Raw genomic sequence first — 20,001 nt, forward strand, 5'->3', positions numbered from 1 at the left:
ACCAGTGCAATATTTTTCCCTTTTCACATCTGAAAGCACTGTGCTGCTCATTGTGTGAGTGTGCTGGTTCAGTCTATTTTCATACCAGTTATTTGTGAATGTCAATGTTGCTTAATTTTTTCCAAATAAAATTCACGTTCAAGAAAGTTTTGAGGCATCAAATGCCTATGACTTACCTGAAATAGGGTACACTAAAGCAGACGCAGAGAAAGACCTAATTTGTTGATACTCACTTGAATGCTTTGGATTAGGTTGTCTTTTGGTGCTTTTTCTGGTTCTCTTCCCCCCCCCAAGTATCTCATTACTGTCAAACCGCAAATTTGAAACAATAGTGACACTACTAAAGATGAACACAATAGCTTTGAGGTCATATGTCTGGGACACCTACAGGGGCCAAGGAGCTGTGTTTGAACAGGACTTGAAGGTTTTCAGGGAGACATTTTCACTCCCACTTCCTTTTCTTTGTGAAGAGGAACAAGGGAAGTGTGCTCATTTTTTAATTTTTTTTTTTCCTTTTCAGAAGAAGCAAAGTTCACAGGTTCCTAATCCTCTATTTTGGTGTGTTTGTCCACAAGTGAGGAAATGTCGCAGGTGACACGCAGCTCGGAGATATGCTCGAAGCCTGCGAGATGTGCGGCACCACGGGCGCTCACCTTTGTGGGTCCATGGGGTCTGTGGACCTCTCGCCTCACTTGCCACAACCGCGAGGAAAACGGCAGCTGCAAATGAGCAAGAAATGCTAGTTTCCGCAACAAAGGTGCAACGCGAACCCTTCTCCGTATTTTTAACACACAATTTAATTTGTCTCAGCCAATTTCTCAAATAGCAGCCCCTGTACAAGTGTATGCATGTTTGCCTTCTGCTGAAAATAAGGTAAAATAGAAGTGTTCCCCAATTATGTATATGACCCTTTGACCTCCTTATGCAGAGCAACAACCAAACAGTCCATTTGTGGGTGTGTGATATAATCTGGGTGGGTGACTCACAATATATAGGCAGCCTTTTCGTGCTTCCAGTGTGAGGCGAGAGTTAGAAAACTGACCCTGTGCACAAATCTATTTGCCCTGTGAACGCTTTTTCCCCTAAAGAAAAAGACCTGCGGCGGGACATTTCTCTCCCAGGAAAGCGCAGTTTTTCTCTCCTTTACAATTACAAACATACCGGGGCAGCAGGTACTGGGCTCTGGGTTCAGGTGTGGCTCATAGAGTGCGGAGTTTGCACGCTCTCCTCGTGTCTGTCTGTTTCATCTGGGTGCTCTGGTTTCCTCGCACAGTCAAAGATGTGTTTCAGGTGAATTGGTGACTCTGCATTGACCTTTGCGTGCATGTATGCAAGTGCGTTGCATAGCTGTGCTGTATAAATAATGAGCGGTAAGGAGTTTAATACCGTGTTTGTGACATTTTCTCTCTGGAGACGAGCATTTGCTGCTTTAAATAAGTCGATTTCAGTTAAACATGATTTTAACTGACAGGATGTGGCCTCTTCACTGCCACACCCCAGGTCACTAATACTGCGGGCTTATGATTGTATTCTGCATAGTGTTTTTTTTTTTTTTTTTGGTGATACAACTAGGTTTTTTTTTTTTTCTTTTTTTCTGGTCAAATTGATTATGACTCCTGAGTTTTTGCAGAAAATTGATGCCCTTCATTCTGGCGCTGATGGTCGAATCACCGCTTCTGTATTTTCATTATGCGTTCGCTCAGTCTAAAAGTCTGCTTTCTTTTCTCTATCAGTACAGATACATCCTGTTCCTAATGTCAAGTATTACAGATCATTGTTCTGGCAGGGAACAGAGGCTGTCCTGGATACCGCTTCCCCAGTATTGTAATATAAAAGTGATTTGCAAAAAATGTATTTCGGTGCAACAGCGCGTAGTTCTGTTGCCTCACGGCACTTGAGCTGCTTGGGTGCAGGTTCGAATCCAGCTCAGCTTGTGTGAGGAGCATGCATGTTTTCTCCATGAGTTTCATCCCACTGTCCAAATTTTGTGTGTGTGTGTGTGTGTGTGTGTGTGTGTGGCTATCCTGCAATGCACTGGTGTACCATCCAGGTTGTACCCCTCCTAGCCCAGTGCCTCCAGGATGGGCTCCGAACCACCACAACCCTGACAAGGACAAGTGGCTACGGCAAATGAGTGAGTAAAAACGTATTTTCATCCATTTGATCCAGGACATTCTACTTTAAACAGAGCGGGACAGTCATTTGTACAAATCATGATATTTATTAGCTCACAAGCAGGCATAATAAATTTGATCATTACATTAGAACATGTAGAAGCTAATTTGGTTTTCTGCTTTTTTGTTAACTATAGGCATGTTATCACAGACATTGCATTAAAAGAGGGATAAAATGCAAATCAACCTGAATTAGAAATTCTCTTTTTAATGAATTTGGAAAAAAAAAATAATACAATATTCAAATATAATATGAAAATAAAACCTTTTTAAAAGTACAAAACCAAACATTTTAAGCCAAAATATATTAATGTGCCTTAAATAGAAATGAACAGGTTAACATACACTTAATTTTTAGCTTTAGTAACGAAGTGAGAGAAATTAAATCGGGTGAATTACGTGCCTTAATTTCCGTATTATTTATGTAGCATTATTCTATCTTTCTACACAGCAACAGATCTGTCTTTAGGCTAATTTAAAGCAATGCAAATTTAACTTTAAAAAAAAAAAAAAAAAAAAACTACACATAAAATGAACGCACGTATTACGGGATACAGTACTAGCAAATAAACACTGCTTTTAAATTACTTTGACTATCAGTATGTTAACATGTCTGCACTCTAGGGTAAGTAAACAGTAATCACTGACATAATAATTCACAGCTGCTTTTTATAGATCAGGTTGATTCACAGCAAACGGCACGAAATTTCACTAAATTAACTCAGGTTTTTTTTTCTTCTTTTTCGCTTTCACAGCTTCTTTCTCAGTTCCTGTCAGAGCCGTCGATGCACTTCCCAGGAGAGCTGCACTCTCTAGAGCATCGCGTAAACGGGGACGCTTCCCCACCCGGGCGCTTGAGCTCTTTAGACTCTTCCCTTATCTTGGCTTCCCCACCCAAGTCATCCTTCTTGTCCTCGTCGCTGGCCTCTGTTTCGTTCAGCGCCGCCGCGCCCGGGCTCCCGCACTTGTAGGGGGGCGCCTCTTCTGAAAGGAAGGGGTGGTCGCTGGCAGGGTAGTCCTCCGGACTGTACTGGCTCATCCTGTAGAGGCTGTCATCGTCCTCCTCCTGGCACAGGCTGCCCTGAACGCTCTCCCCATCCGACTGGGACAAGCGGAACTTCTCCTTGCCCTTCTGAGAGAGGTCGAAAGGCTCGTCCTGGCTGAAATGGCCGATGACGCCGAGGCTGGAGTTCAAACGGAACCTCCCCTTCTGTTTGAATCCTAAATGGAGAGAACCATGCAGCGGGGATCCAGCTAAGCTTCGGATGGGTTTCGGGGTGCCATCTGTCTTTTTATCTGAAGCTTGCTTGTCATGGAAACAAAGAAAACCCTGACTTCTACCTCCCTTTTACCTAACCCTAACCTAAAACCTAGATTAGGAAATGCAGCACAATTCTAATATAAGCTTCCTGAGAAGCTTCCTAGATGTTACATTATCATTATCACATGGTATGGGTTTATTTGCCCTAAAATTCATCTTTCATCTGTCCTCCTCTTCATCCTCATCATACTGTGTCTCGCCCCCATTTACCCCTGTTGTAATGTCCAACACGGGCGAAGACTGAGTTCTTACCTCGTGCATGAAGTCCTCTTTCCATGATGCCGTGTTTGACTTTCATGTGCCTGGTCAAGTTGCCCTTCAGGGTGAATTTGCTGGGGCAGTAGAGGCACTTGAAAGGCTTGCTGTCTGAGTGCAGGTGCATGTGCCCCATCAGGTTGTGCATTCTGTTGAACTCCTTCCCGCAGAGCTGCGAAGAGGATGGACTTTCCTGTAAATAGTGCCTGCAGGACATGGCTCGCATATGTAGTTTGTAATACCTTATTAAACACGTCATCCTCTATTTGTGTGTTTCACAAACACTCATGGAGAATAGGAGGTTGAGGACATTTTGGATTGCTGCAAAATTGTGAAATTGTTTTAACATTCATCGTTCAGCAATAGAAGACTTAAGCATTGCATATTTACATAACAATATATACACACACACACACACACACACACACACACACACACACACTGGCTGAAGCCGCTTGTCCCAAGTGGGGTCGCGGCGAGCCGGAGCCTCACCCGGCAACACAGGGCGCAAGGCTGCAGGGGGAGGAGACACACCCAGGATGGGACACCAGGCCGTCACAGGGCACCCCAAGCGGGACTGGAACCCCAGATCTGCCGGAGAGCAGGACCCGGCCAAACCCGCTGTGCCACCCCCCCCCATCACAATATATATAACACCAACAAGTAATACTATACTAGTTTGATGTAATATATGGGTGGCGCAACGGGTTTGGCCAGGTCCTGCTCTCCGATGGGTCTGGGGTTCGAGTTCTTCTTGGGGTGACTGGCATCCTGTCCTGGGTGTGTCCCCTCCCCCTCTAGCCTTGCGCCCTGTGTTGCCGGGTTAGGCTTCGATTCGCGGCAACCCTGCTTGGGACAAGTGGTTTCAGATGGTGTGTGTGTGTGTGTGTGTGTGTGTGTGTGTGTGTGTGTGTGTGTGTACACATATATGTATATGTATATTTTTTTAATAATCCAATGAACACACACATTTTCAGAACCGCTTGTCCCAGACGGGGTCGCGGGGAACCGGAGCCTACCCGGTAACACAATTTTTGAAATACAGTTTCAGGCAACGAAGCCGAATGGTAATAGCAGTAAATTGTTAAATGCTGTGACCGGAAGCATTTTGTGCATTCTGGTGCATCCTTCCCCGGCGTAGATGCCGGGCCGGTGCCGAATGCCGCGAATGAGCAACCTCTGAGGCGAGAGGAAGCTCAATCCAGACAGGCTCGAGGAGCGCTGGAAAGCCACTCCTGCTGTCCTTCCTCTGCATTCTTTCTCACTAGGGTGTTCCTTTCCTTCAGGAGGAGAGAGGGACTGTAAACCGTCCGAAAAGGGCCGTGAGAAAACAGGAAGTGCTCCCCAAGCACGAGAGAAAGCGAGATGAAATCTATTTGCGTGCCTGTTCTCGGGGGACACGAGGGCCATTGTTACCAAGGCAGTTTGTGCAGCAATATCCTTCCTTTGGCCGAAGAGTCGCTCCGTGCCAAAATGCAGCTATCTGGTCATCGTCTTAACCCTCCCCCTGCAGGTCAGAGACCTTGCCCAAACCACCGGTTGTTTCGGTGTTGGGTGCTCACCTTCTGTCTCCTGCCTCATTTGTATTTACATCACATTCCATGTTTGTGTTCGGGTTTTCAATACCGGAGCTCACGCTGTTCAGAATGGCGTCACATCTGATTCGGAGCATGAGGAACATGGCAGATATGGGGGAGAAAGAGGCTATTACTATAACGCACCGTGTGGCTGTGGGCCACCCTTTTTCCTACAGGTAAAGGGGGAAGTAGAACATTTTCTTTCGCTTCCTCTACATCGCTTTCCCTCTAGATATTTCGGTGGTGCCTCAAACGTAGGCTCTTTTCTCGAGCCTTTGACCAACCTTGCACTTGTAGGGCTTGACGTCGGAGTGGACGATCATATGGGCCTTCAGCGTCTGCTTCTGCACGAAGCTCTTGAAGCAGAGGTGGCACTGATAGGCTCGGATGTTGGTGTGGATCAGGACGTGCCTCTTCATGTTGGCAAGCAGGGTGAACTCCCGTCCACAGATACGACACTTGTGCTCCTTCACCCCCTGAGAGACCATGTGTCGGCGAGGCAGGTTAATGCTTTAACTTGTTCCAGTAGAGGGTTCTCAAGCCTTCGCACATTTCCTTGACCGTGATTAAAACAGTGGCTCAAAATCTAACACACAATGATGCATTTTTGCTTAACAAGTCTTTGGGAAAACTATTAGAAGGGACTGAATATATAATATTGTTTAGCTTATCTCAATACATCATACTTTGGCTGATACTTTCAACTTAGATTCAACATACTGTAGATTCAACTTATTTTTGCAGATATCAATCTCAAAAAGTTGCCTCGGGGCATTTAACCGAGACTATAAATAGAAACACCACAAAGAAATGCAAGAACGAAGATGAGTAAAAACAGTTGAGATGCACATTTTAAGACTAGTGTCGGAGAAAAGCAGACAAGCGACACAAGCGAGGAAAGAAAACTTGTAATGCAAATAATGCAGAAAAACCTTTTGGGGTGCAAGGTCAGCTGTTTGCCCAGCCCTCCTGGCAACACTGTATGAATACAACCGGTGCATAAATATTACTGTTTCTGGAAGGGCCAGATCCTTTGGGCCCCATCCCATCTATCCATGTACACACAGCACGTCCGCATACCAAAAATAAAGGGCATCTAGCACTATCTTACCTTATGCGTGAGGGTGTGCTGCTTCAGGTGGTGCGACTGGATAAACTCCATGCCACATTCACTGCAGATGTAAGGCCTGATGTCCTTGTGCTTCATCATGTGGTTCTGCAGCTGGCTGGGGTACTGAAAGGTCTTCTGGCACTCAGTGCAGCTGTACTGCGTAGGGCCCCTGTGGGCAGCAAGATGCCGCTTCAGCTGCGCCAGGGTGGGGAAGTCCAGGCCGCACTCCACACACACGTTCTCCTGGCCCTTCTCGTGCTTCAGCTCGTGGGCGCGCAGCTCGCTGGGGTAGGCAAAGCCCCGGCCGCACACGCCGCAGCTGTGGGGCTTCACGTCGCTGTGCTGCATCATGTGCCGCTTCAGGTGACTGGTCTGCGTGAAGGCCTTGCGGCACACCTGGCACTTGTGCGGCCGCGCTCCCTGGTGCGTAAGCATGTGCGTGTGCAGGTGGCTCAGCTGCTTGAAAAGCTTGCCGCACAGGTTACAGCCATGAGGCTTAATGCCGCTGTGACCCAGGATGTGGGTGACCAGGTTGTACTTGGAGGTGTAAGATTTCTCACACATTCGGCACTGCCAGCGCTTCCGCTCTCCCCCCACGTCCACGTAGTAGCTGTCATCCACGTGGATGCTGGCCCCCAGCTTCTCGGTGCTGACTTGGGCTTCCTGACCGCCGACAGGGGCACCGCGGTTCCCGCTCAGGGCCTCGCTTTGATAGAAACTGCGCGGGGGGAGATGCATGGCAGGCCCCGGTATGTAGAATGGAAAGGGGATCAGGCTGGGGTGGAGCGCTGGGAAGAACGGTGAGCCAGGGGACATTAGAATATGGGAGGGGGGGGGCCACACTCCATCGGGGCTGACTGGTTCCTGCTTCACTCGCTTAGTGTCAAATTGGTTCAGGTTCCTGAAGTGCTTAAATCGGTTCAGGTCAATCATGTGGGGGCTGTACTTTGGCAGATGTGCTGTACTGGCTTGAGGGAGGGGGTACATGGGGCGGGGGAGGTCTCCGCTGCGAGAATCGTCAGGGGATTCTACCTCCTGATGTCTTGGTTTGAAAGCAGACACCTTTGGCATCCAAGAGCCTCCCTCTACTGTGCGCTTGAAATGGTCATAACCCAGAAGGAACTGGGGCCTGAACGGGGGGAGGCCGCTGCCGAGAGCGTCTTCCGCAGAGCCAAAACTCCGGGGTTTACAGGAAAACAGCAGAGGCTTTATGCAAGATCTGACTGTCTTCAGATCGCCTCCGAAGGGGATCCTGTCCTGCATGATCTTAGCTATATTCGTCTCCATCGTTTGCCTTAAAACACGGAAAAAAAGTCACATATTACTTTGTCTCTCGGTGGTCCTTTAATTTATTGATTGACAGATCACAGTAACAATTGTGTAATCACAGTGTAATAGGAAGCCTGAACCGTAACATCATCTGTAAATATTTTTGTCCACACTACGGTTGTCCAGTCTACCCCATATGGCCTCCAGATATCAGCAGAAAACAAGCCTCTTGAGATGCGTTTTATGTATGTATGCAGAAAAAGAAATGCCTTCTTTATCCAGACATAAAAGGCATCTCAAGAGGCTTTTGTAGCTGCCTCCACGTGCATGCTCTCAAGTATAGTGACATGGGTCGGGGAGGAGGTGCGGGAGTGAAGGTGAGACAGGAACAGGCGACGTATCATTTGCTAAAAAGAACCACACTTCTGTTGTGAGCTAGCCAACCAGACGCACTGAGTCATAACAGCCCAGAGGTGGCTGCTCACTTTCTTTTCCACAGCCCCTCAGAACTTCTCCAATCCATCCACAGACAGGATCTGCTGACAAGCGCTCTGACCAACACGCATCGAAAAAAGGGAAGTAAACCGAGATAAGCTCACCTCTCTTTACCTCTCTCCGTCCATAACGGCCCCAACCTGTTTTTCGCTTCTCCATGGGAAACTACCTATTTGTCATTTCATTTAGATGAAGGACTGAACATTTCTCTGTTTTTATGCTCTTGCGATTTCAGATCAATGCTTTGCATTAGTTTGCTGTCTTTAAGGAAAACAGAAGTGCATCTTACACCGAGCACACTCCTCCACTTACTGGTTCCAAGAGGAATAACTACGCAATGCCATTATGTGAAATTTGGTGATGCGAGCAGAGGTGAGAGCGATCACTGGGAGGATTGGCAGATCTAAGTGTCATAAAAGGATGATGAAAAAGGAAAAAAAAAAATTGGGAATGACTTGTGTTCATTGGGACACTGCACTCATGGATTCCATTTTTATTCTGGTAGGATCTGGGCTAGTCATAGTTCTTTTTGTCTGATAAACATACTGTATTACTTCAATGTCACATTAGGCCATTATGAGTCTAGGTTTTATATTTTAAATTAATAGTTGTCTTTCATCTGCAGTGACCTGTGACATGGAGAAAGTAAATGGTGTTGACTTCTGTCACTAAGTGCTCCCGTTAACAAAATGTGTACTGCAGCATTCACGCCAATGGCAATAGAAACTTTACATATTTGTTGTAATAGTTGACTTATTCATGGTCATATGAAGAAACAAAATGCTGGCTGCAGGCCAGACTCTATAAAAACATCTTTTAGTCCACTACAAATGAAAGTAGGAAAAAAGGGATAGAGTATTTGTCAAAGCTGGCAGAATTCCATGTCTTGTAAGCCAAAAAAACTTCTATTTTTATTTGCTTCTTGAATATACAGACTGCTTATTCAATACATTCATTCAGATACTAACAAATGAAAACAAAAGATTCTATAGTCTCTAAACAATTTCAGATACATAAATGTAGTTTTTCGTTTCACCAAGCAATTCAAGTAGGAAACTTTGTTATTTATATTAGCTCAAGAATTACTGTACATTTATGTAAATTTATTCATAACAATATACAGTATATAATCAGAATTAAGTGTAACGCTGAACATTTCATTTGCAGAACAATTAGTGCTCAATATGATAAAAATTATTAAAATATGCAATATGACAAATAATCTGCATAAAGAAGAACAGGAAGGCCTTCAACTGTGAAATACAATGAAAGCATTGGGGGTTTTTTTTCCCTTGGAGAGATGGATGGATCTCTTAAAGCAAAGAATTTCCAAGAGTCTGAACATGTCTAAAAAACTGAACAGAACGAAGAATTATTTTGCCCTTCATCTGAATTTTTTTTCATTTTGGGGCAATATGGTATTTAGTGTGTTTTACCTCCAAAGCTAATTAAAACTGGAGATTCAAAGATTTCTCTAACAATCTGTAAGAGTGGTAAATAAAGATTTTAACAATTCTTACTTGCAGTAATTATCCACCATACAGGATATTCATGCACCTGGACTATAAACACGTACTGGATGATGATGTGAAAGTGCATTATTTTGCTGTCATGTTTTTGCAGTGCATTTTGTCTATATAATCCCATTGTTACCTTGTATACAGTATGCATACTGTAAATATTCAAAGATGTTAAAAACTGCAAAGTGAAAAACTGAATAAATGTATTTGAAGTATAGTGACTACAAACTGAAATTATATTTGGTCTTATTTCAGCAAACTCTGAATAATTCTCATAATAGTCCTGCTCAGACCTATCCCGAGAGTTATAACTGACCTTTATCCTTTAACGTCTCCCTTTCACTAAATTCACTCTTCTTCCTCCTTTTCCTCCTTTCCACTTTCGAGAAGACACAGATTAATGCATACTTCTTAAACAATGTTGGTGCAATTAATCTAAAAACAAAGAATGTCACTGAAGGGCCAAATAATGTGCATTAGGCTACAGAAAATAACAAAATATGAACAGAATGTAAGTTTATGCACATCTCCAAATTCCTCTGTTTTGTTCTGCATGCAGCCGTTTACCTGCGTGCAAAATAACCTTGGGCTTATGTTTTATATACTTGCCTTTGACTGAAAAAGAAAAATTTTATAATGGAATTTAGCCAGTGACTTTTAACAAAAACCTACTTTGAAGCTACATAACTATGATTTTATTCTGTCTAGAATCAGATTAGACTCAAATTAGACTGTTTATTTGAACCCATGTAGGCACAGCCAAGAGAGCAACAGCATACATGTCATACTCCTTTCCCAGTAACACACATGGCAGAGGCACCCCATCAACTCACCTCGGCCGCTGCCCCGTCACCCGTGCGCGCGTACCTGTCGCTGCAGCTCGCACCCCTGACAGTGAGCCCGCCAGCCCTCGGAGCACGTTTGAAGTGGCCCGAGAAAGAGAACAGGAACAATCGCTTTGTTCTCATTTTTCAGATGAGTACCTTTGGAAAGAAGGAAGGAAGGGAGGGGGAGAGGAAGTCAACAACCCAGTGCCTTCCTGCAGAAAAATAAGGAAACTCCAGATAGACATCTCCACTTCTCTTCGAAATGCAGATGTAGAATCCTTCAGGAAAAAGAAACGGGCCATTGGTTGGAATGATACTTTTCACTTTATTCAGTTTTTACAATCGGCAATGGCGTCAACTTGCTGTTGAGGCATGGCATGAGTTTGGTTTTGTGTGCGTGTAATTGTCTCCCTGGGACTGCAGCACGGACTTGAGCAGACATTTGTGTCACAGTACTGAAACTGAAAACTGTTGCCTTAATGGGGAAAGGCTGGTTTTTACTTACCTGTGCTCAGCAGGTGTGTCTGGCCAGTCACTGGTGGACATCTTTGAATAGGTCGGTCGGTAATGCAATGTCCTCTCTTCAGTTTCAAACAATGAAAGGACAGAATTCAGTATTCCCACACACACGTGACACCTCTTCTTTGCTGTTCACCATTGCACTGCTTCAAGGTTTGTAAAATATCCTGGCTGAAATATTGATCTGTAAATTATATAAAACAAAATTACAGAACAGACTATATAATCCCAATTACTGAGACAAGTGTGGAGTACTAAATTTAGAAAATCTGTCCTAAAAACAAATGAATGGGTGCCATAATATTAGCAGTGCTAGTGGAAATGCTGATGATGATGGTGATAATAATAATAATAATAATAATAATCTGGCATCAAATTCTAAACATATCTGAAAATATTATTGTGCACTATACCTGAGCCTCGCTTTCTATTGCACACAAGTCTGAAGTTTACCTGTGCACTACTGGAGGCTCTGTAGTGACATCTATTGTTCGTGCTGCAGTGGGAAGCAATTAGCTATGAACAATATTACCGAAAAACCTAGAAGATTCATTAAACTTTGACTTTGGTTGAATTCAGGAAAAATAAATACAATCGCTGCTTCATTCAGCAGTAACTGCCTATTATGCGAGGATAGGCAGAATGCTTCCTTCAGCTTTTGGTGTTACGTTAAGTTCTTGTTATTACGGACATTTACCAAGTTCGCCTTCTATGTTTGTTAATGTATGTAGTGTTCATAATTGTATTGAAACGAGTTGCTGGGGATGGCTGTGTTGTATATTCATTGTTGATATTTCACTGTAAGAATGCTTGTTGGTATTGTTTTTGTTCTCCTTTGGTTCTTTGTGTGCTAGAAACTTCTGAATTGCTCTCTGCCCTGCAGTCTTAAAAAGACAGATGTAAGCATTGCATGTGATCACTTCTTGGTGCAGTGCTTGTGATTTTAGCTGAGGGCACAATGGAATCTAATGTATGACCAATATCTTGGCCTCTGCTGCCATGGGATGACGTTCTGTCTTCTCGCAAGTTTTTATTTTACTTGGACATCTGATCTAGCATATGGTGCAGCCCTTGAAGATCTCCATCCACTTCCAGCGGTGAAACCAGGAGATAAAGGCTGCTGAGACTCACCGGAGAAGTGTAGGGTGACCACGGACCATCCAGTCTGGCTCATCTAGTCCACTGAATCATTGAGGAACATTCCTAAAAGAGCAGTCATGACAATCCATGTCTTAATCCCCTTTGTGTTGGTAGATATGATGCGAATTTTTTGATGGAAGTTTGTCAATGTGTTCCAGGCTACAAAGACCAAAGGGACAAACTAGTCATTTCCAACATGCACAGACATTGTCTGGTCCATCTGCATTCTGACCCTGTGGGTCCAGATGGGTTCCGTCACCCCCCCTGAATACTTTGCCTTGTGTGATGCAAAAGACTATCCATTTTTATCAGGAACAACCTCCTCCCTGTCATGCATGTCTGAGCCAGGGAATCTCAAGGAAGAACTGCAAGGATGTGCAACGCCAGCAGCTGGTCATCTGGTTAAGACTTGTGCAAGATTTCATCAGTAAACCTAATGCAGAGGAGGAGACTACCTCTCTTACAGATGCCCTTGTGTAAGCCATCCTATGCAGAAATGGTCTCGCCTAGTGTGGCTTCAGCGTGGAACTGTGTGAGGACTCTAGTAATGAGCATTGGCCTTGGACATAAGGACATGCAGTGTAGGGAGAGGTAAAAGATAGTCTGACTGTTGCTAGTGTTGGCTGGTCATCCTCACCTGGTACTCTTGAGGGATCCCAAGACAAAGAGAACTTAGGCACAGATGAACATATCGACAACAGGTAACAACCTGCTTCTTACAAGTCATTATACTTAACTGCTATAATATCAATTGTTGTACAGCCTTGAAATACCGCAGATCATGACCATCGCATATCATGTGCTATAATACTGTAGCGTGCTCGGTTCGGAGGGGCTAAGAAAGACTCACAGACACCGTTCATGATTATGAACACTAATTGCAACACCAACACACAGCAAGAGCCATTAGCATGAAGTGAAGAAAATAATGCTGTTGATCCAAGGACCCCTTTTATATTTATTCATTTTGCAGACACTTCTCTCCAAAGGGACTTACAATGTTAAGATTGGAATTATCATAAGCTTACAATTATCTGCCCGTTTATACACGTGGGTAATTTTACCAGAGCAACTTAGGGTAGGGTACCTTGCTCAAGGGTACTATAGCCACAGGCAGAGATCAAATCTACAACCTTTAAATCCAAAAGCAGTAGGCTAGCTCAAACTGCTATACTAGCATCTGTCCTCCTTTTCCTAAAGAACCTGCACCTCAAGCCAAACTTCTCTAGCTATTTCACACCTCTGAGACTTCTGCTTTTCCTGACACTGCCCAACATACTCACCCATTACATTCCCCATTAGTCCCCACAGCGGTTGAACACAATTCCATTTTACCCACAATTCAACGATTTACAAGAAACCCATTTTTCCCGCTCAAACGTAAGTCTGCCAGTAACGCGAGTCGTTTCAATACAATTGTGGCAAGAAAATACAATAAAAAGGAATAAATATAGTTAGTACCCGATTTAGAAGGTTTCGATTAAGTAACACTTTGCCAATATAAACTTTCAAGAGAAGTTTTTGGTATTTATTTTTTTATCAAACGCGCTAGAATGCCAATTCGTATCTCGCGCCAGCCGATGGCGATGCAGAAACCCTGTTACGTGCCTTCATTTCCATTCATATTTATACATTCGGCAAACGCTTTTCTCCAGAGCAACATGCGGTTCGGAGTAATGCGGTGTTCCTGTCATTTTTAGGTGCAACGCTCTCGGTCCATCCCATGAATGTATTATTTTTCTAATTGGATATCACGGTAATCTGACGGAAGTTTGAAGTCCCCGGTTTACCTGAGCGGTACAAAAGGCTCGACAGCGACCTCTAGTGGGAACACTGCGGTGGAACGCTTTCAGTGCGTAGGGACAATACTAACTAGAAACAAAGCAAAATTTGTTAACGGCAAACAAATGAAAAAGCTGATTCAGCCGTAATATCCTATAGCTCGTTTCACTCTGTATTTTAGCTACAAAACATTCACTACTTTCCTATAAAGGGCAGTACAAACACACGACATTGCATGGAAATGTACCTGTACTGAGGATCAAACATACATGCAGAGAATTATATTTACATTTATTCATTTAGCAGATGTTTTTCTCCAAAGCAACGTACATCTCATAGAAAAATACAATTTGTGCATTACGTTAGGAGAAAGCGAGATATATATAGATGCAGACATGTGATTCTTAAGTTACTTTTTTATTTCCACCATAGTGGGAATTCTAAGATTGTGTATTTTAATGTCATTGAGCCAACAGCTACTTCTTCAGTATGTCATGTAACAGACCTTTGATTTGATATAAGCTTATATTTACTTATTATTTACTAAACGAGAAAGAAACCCTCAAGGGTAAAATAGCAAATGCGTCCTAGGCAACTTACAGTGACTCGAAATTGTTCATGTTACATTGCTTTGCTGTATAAACGGATGAATAAACGTTGTATAGCGTGTTTCCAGCATCCTGAGTCACGTTAGACAAATATGTGAGCTAAACACTAGTTAATAGTCATTGCATATCACTCTGGCTAAAAGTGTTAAAAGAAACTACTGCACTACCTGGTACTCCGTATCGTACAAGGTTTACTTTTGTCTCACCGTGGACAGATGTGGTTGTATTTAGAATTGAAATAAAAATTGTTTATTTTCAAGTATCAGCATCAAAGAGTGTCGATAGAAAACTGACTTTACCTGTAATGACAGGAATACAAAGGTGCAGCAATGTAAAATTCAGGGTAAATGCTGTACGGGGGAGAATTACTTCTTTATTGTTTCTTTCTTTTTTAAATTCGCAGACCCACAAAGCTGATAATCCACAAACATAGAATAAAGACAATACAAGGAATAAAATGATCACACAGAACATTTTATTACATTTTGTGAAAAAAAAACTATTGCACAGTATCTTTGCATTTCAGAACAGTACCGCTAATGAATAAACATATAATGCAGACCTGTGTTTTTTTTAAATATTATGTGTTTCTCATTCTCTTCTTTCATTCTCAGTAATTTGTCAAATGCAGAGTTGTGGTGATCACAGAGACTCAGATCAGGGTACAGCCTGGGTGGAACACACACAACAATCAATTTAGAGTCACAAATTCACATGCAACACATCTTCTGGCTGCGGGAGGAAACTGCAGCACCTTAAGGAAACACACATTAACATGGAGAAAACATGCAAACTATAGAAACTGAACCAACTTCACTTTTAATTACATGTTATGGCACCAAAAATGGCCCACATAAGAGACAAAATTCCTGCCTATATCAAGTCAAAGGTCTGTTACATGAACATACGAGAAGTCAACTTCCTAGTCCAATGACTCACTTTTCTTAAAAAAAAAAAAAAATAATAATTTGTTGCTCTTTGCTAACTGCTCTCTCCAATATCTGGGAGTTTCTCAATGCTTGATTGATGTGAGAGGGGATCCATCATAGTTTTGATCACTTCTGATTTTTCCATGACAAACTCCTGTGGACACATGTTGTGATGTTTCTGAGGCTAACAATGTAACTAATGAATCACAGACTAAAAGTAGTCTATATTACACTTCTTTTACATTCAAGACAGTGTCTAACACTTGAGGTTGTTTTTTTTTTTTTTTACCTTTATCATATCCAGCTTGGTTAATGGGTCCAAGTCCTTCAATGGGCCAAAACGCTTCATATGGCACTGCTCACCCAGATTACTGACTGCTGTCAACAGTCTCTCCATCTCCTCGGTCTAGAAGTGTTAAAAAAAAAAAAAATACAAATGGAATATTACTTAATGCATGCAAACCAGAAATCTGTCACAGTACGGAAACAGAATCACACGAGTCATTTAAATATCATCTCCTAACCATGAATTTGAGCACCCAGCAACGTTCCACAGTTTAACAGAGTCTAGAAGCTCACAAGAAGCATGACAATAAGACTGCAATATAACATCAGGTGTATTCTGACCCTATCCCTCGACTGTCCCTGGAGCATCAGCAGTTTCATCTCCTGCCCTTTATTGCTCTCTTTAATCCTGTGCAATTCGGTCCGCAGCTCTGACAGTGTCATTTCGGACATCTGCAAGACAATTTGGTGCACATAATTCACACCTGTGGTCCCTCTGGCACTCTCCTGTTATATGATCACTGCCGAGACAGTGATTATAGACCATTTAATTGACCTGTTAAAGGGCACAGCCTAAATTAACCCATTTCACCATCTCAGCTGGATCAATAAGTTCTTAATTAGAAGTACCATTTTAAATATTCTTTTTTTAAAACAGCATTAATCTGGATATTTTAATAGCTAGTGTTTGTAAATAGGTAATGAAGCAACAACAGGAAATGGTAGAGTCAAATTTGCATCTATAAACTGAATGAGACATACCTTTCAAAGAAATACTCATAACTCATTTTAAAAGTGCACTGTCCTTTCATTGCTGGCATAATGCACTACGTACAAATATCTTTGCTTGCAAAATACTGCAAAATGGGTAATGAGTGCCATGCTGTAAAGTGTAAATGCATTGTGAAAGCCATGCCAGCTGTAGGCCTCACCAGCCTGTAAGCCTCATGCTCCCGCCTGAGCGTCTCCACAGCATGTTTTTTCCTTTGCAACTTCTCTATCAGGGTCTCCAGTCGCGTCATTAGGTCGATGTAGGCAATGGACATGGTCTCATGTCGGCGTATGACAAGCTTGACCAGCGAGTCCACTCCATGTTCCAGAAAATCTGCGGAAGGGGGCAAAATAAGGCAAAGGTTATTTTACAGCATTTTCCTTCAAAGTGCATATTTCTATTTACGTTTCTTCTTTTGCGGTAAAAGATTACCGATTACCAACTTCACCAAAGAGAACTTTCAAAGACTTACTCTCAGGAAGCAGATCTGAAACCTTGCATAAATAATCTTCATATATCTTGTACTTGGACACCTTGTTCTTCAAGTGCGTTTTCCTGGGTGAGTTCACAAGATGATTAAACACTTGGAACACAGTGTTATGTGCCGATAACAAATGGCATTTGATGCCACCTGTAGGGCCAGTGCAGTCATTTAGTGCATTAAAGCTACCAGGAGTGTGCACAGTAGGCTCATTTAGCAGGTTTTTATGCAAAAAGGGAGCCGCGCTGTTCAATCTGTATATAAGATGTCCTCTGTGGTTCACTCACCTGACTTCCACATGCTCCAGCTGCTGTGTGAGCTCTTCTAGCTCCATCTGCAGTTTATTTTGCACCCTTTCCAGCTGCTTGATCAGAGTCTGCTGCTCCATTGCCTTCAGCTTCAGGTCTGATTTCTATAGAGCCAAAGAAAGAGCATCCATCTCAAGCAACAGCCAGGAGAAACACTTGGAAAAGACTCCATTTATGGAGACTCACCTCTTGCTGCCGGAGTCGAAGATGAGCTCTGCTGCCCTCCAGGGCCCTCATGCGATCCTTGAATTCCTGCTTCTTAAGGACCAGCCGCTTCTCCATTCTATCAACCTCAACCTCCGTCTTAAGCACCCGGGTGCTTTGCAGAGAGTGCCCTTCACTGTCATGGACTCCGCTGGAATCCTGGGTGTACAATGTAAGCAGGGTCATGCCCACAAAAAAAATGGGTCATTAGTTCAAATGTGTCACCAATCATGAGTTGGTCTTAAAGGCTAAGAACACTGGGGTTTATAGTGTCCCACAACTTGACCACATTCAGGTAAGAACAATATACAAGGAAAATTATTCCAATAACATTACGCATTGTGAATGTGTGGTTGGCATTTGGCAGCACTTGTTAATGGGAAAATAGCCCCACTACTCATATTAATGTAAGGCTTTTCTCATCCCCCTGTACTTTGAAAACAGTTACTCACTTATAGGTCTGTGACTTTGCTTGCATAACTGACCGATGCGTTGTGAAGGATGTGCCAGATGCGGAGTACACCAAATAAAAAAACAATAAGATTAATTTTTCGTGATAAATTCCGGTAAATGTCTATGTTAATTGCTACATGCTAATTGGATCATCCGCAGTCACAAAAAATCTTTTAAATTATTACCTATTCCCTCAAGCTATAAAAGAAGTATCAGATGTTATTTTATTCATTATTCTGCATTGTCTTTTACAGTTGTGGAATAAATAAGGGTTATAGAGTCGTAGCACGGAAAAGGATGGTATGCCCCCTCCAGGTAAGGGGAGAGTTTTTGCCCCAGGTGGAGGAGTTCAAGTATCTTGGGGTCTTGTTCATGAGTGAGGGACGAACGGAGCGTGAGATCGGCCACAGACTGGGAGCAGTGGCAGCAGTAGGGCGGTCGCTGTACCGGACTGTAGTGGCGAAGGGGGAGCTGAGCCATAAGGTGAAGCTATCCATTTACTGGTCGATCTACGTCCCTACCCTCACCTATGGTCATGAACTCTGGGTAATGACCGAAAGAATAAGCTCGCGGATACAAAGGGCCGAAATGAGTTTTCTCCGCAGGGTGCTGGGACTCACTCTCCGTGACAGGGTGAGGAGTTCGGCCATCTGGGAGGAACTCAGAGTAGAGCCTCTACTCCTTCGCATTGAGAGGAGCCAGTTAAGGTGGTTCAGGCATCTGATAAGGATGCCCCCTGGGCGCCTCCCTTTGGAGGGATACCAGGCACGGCCAACTGGGACGAGGCCCGGAGGTCGGCCCAGGACCCGCTGGAGGAATTATATCTCACAGTTGGCCTGGGAACGGCTGGGGGATCCCCCAGGTTGAGCTGAAGGAAGTTGCGGGGGACAGGGGCGGCTGGGCCTCTCTGCTCTCCCTGCTGCCACCGCGACCCTTTTAGGACAAGCGGGACAGAAGATGGATGGATGGATGGATGGAGTTGTAGCACAATGGAAAATGTATCATTCATTCTCATTGGGCTAGTTGTATGCGGTGCAGTCAATAACTTACAAGACTGGCATCTTACTTAGAATAACTTCTACGTGCTGATGTTTTAGGCAGCGCCACAAGACGGCTAGTCTTGGAATTTACTGACCGCACCCCATACGGTACGTGCAGTGAACTAGAATAGAGTAGAAGAGCAAAGTGGCCACCCGGTGCCTCCACCTGTACTCTTACCTCGGAGTTAACTGGAATATTCTTGACACTTTCAGGCTCCCCTTTTCTGTCACACAGGAACAAGAAATATTAAGTTACGGCTTTAAACTTCTTCATAGAGTAAACCAGATTCCTCAATATCTGCCCACACAGCACGGGAGGGGGGGAAAAGACACAACGAATCGTACCTTGCCTGCTGACTCGACAAAACAGAATTTTTCGGAAATATGTTTTTTACTATATTTTGTACGTTTAGGTTAAATCGGGAGGTGGAAACGTCCTTTATTGGAGGTAGATGAAGATTTTCCATTTTCACCATTAAATAAATAAATAAAAAAACCGGGGGCGTTAGTTCAGCACCAGACTAAACACACCGCCTTGTCCCTTTCGCGGCCCGACCGTGAAATAACGTTGCCAGGGAAAAGCCTAAACAACGGAAGTCACGTGCGAACCATCGTCATCGCAACTTGTCGGGACGCGCGCTGCTCACGTGTTCCGCTGTACGGCGGGCCCAGGAGCGACGTTCTCCTGTTCGCACCGACGATCTTTTCCCTTTCCCGCGATTATGTGCACTACTCACAATAAAATGATATGGGAATAATAATATCTTAGAGTAATGTTTCCCCATAAATGGTTGTGTAGGTATTGAGTCATTTTTAACTGAACTTCACTCAATCGATTGAAATGTTTCCTTACGGAAATGGGGGAAGCGTCTCCAGTTACCGCGCCCACCGACGGATTTAATGATGAAAATTGTGTTCAAATACCGGGGCA

The 20,001-nt window shown here is 43.6% G+C and overlaps 2 protein-coding genes across 5 annotated transcripts; both read right to left on the reverse strand.

The window, feature by feature from the left end:
- Positions 1 to 2,555: 2,555 nt before the first annotated feature.
- On the reverse strand, positions 2,556 to 11,147 carry znf366 (zinc finger protein 366). Of its 2 annotated transcripts, XM_018736655.2 has the most exons (6): positions 11,055 to 11,147; positions 10,590 to 10,705; positions 6,439 to 7,732; positions 5,612 to 5,803; positions 3,748 to 3,922; positions 2,556 to 3,395 (listed from the first exon to the last, which is right to left on the reverse strand). In XM_018736655.2, exons 2-6 carry the CDS (start codon positions 10,688 to 10,690, stop codon positions 2,938 to 2,940), a joined length of 2,220 nt encoding a protein of 739 aa, XP_018592171.1. In that variant the 5' UTR covers positions 10,691 to 10,705; positions 11,055 to 11,147; the 3' UTR covers positions 2,556 to 2,937. The 2 variants fall into 2 exon arrangements, with proteins under 2 accessions (XP_018592171.1, XP_029108976.1); XM_029253143.1 differs by lacking the exon at positions 11,055 to 11,147 and having other exon boundaries at positions 10,556 to 10,647.
- Positions 11,148 to 15,137: 3,990 nt separating this feature from the next.
- On the reverse strand, positions 15,138 to 19,618 carry LOC108924971 (coiled-coil domain-containing protein 18-like). Of its 3 annotated transcripts, none has more exons than XM_018736658.2 (9): positions 19,416 to 19,618; positions 19,249 to 19,294; positions 17,560 to 17,736; positions 17,353 to 17,477; positions 17,057 to 17,139; positions 16,745 to 16,917; positions 16,155 to 16,265; positions 15,817 to 15,933; positions 15,138 to 15,267 (listed from the first exon to the last, which is right to left on the reverse strand). In XM_018736658.2, the coding sequence occupies exons 1-9, from the start codon at positions 19,544 to 19,546 to the stop codon at positions 15,256 to 15,258; spliced, it is 975 nt and encodes a 324-aa protein (XP_018592174.1). In that variant the 5' UTR covers positions 19,547 to 19,618; the 3' UTR covers positions 15,138 to 15,255. The 3 variants fall into 3 exon arrangements, with proteins under 3 accessions (XP_018592174.1, XP_018592173.1, XP_018592175.1); XM_018736657.2 differs by having other exon boundaries at positions 15,138 to 15,681; XM_018736659.2 differs by lacking the exon at positions 16,155 to 16,265 and having other exon boundaries at positions 15,138 to 15,681.
- Positions 19,619 to 20,001: the final 383 nt, after the last annotated feature.

The sequence above is a fragment of the Scleropages formosus genome, chromosome 6, assembly GCF_900964775.1.
Source record: "Scleropages formosus chromosome 6, fSclFor1.1, whole genome shotgun sequence".
Taxonomy (NCBI): domain Eukaryota; kingdom Metazoa; phylum Chordata; class Actinopteri; order Osteoglossiformes; family Osteoglossidae; genus Scleropages; species Scleropages formosus.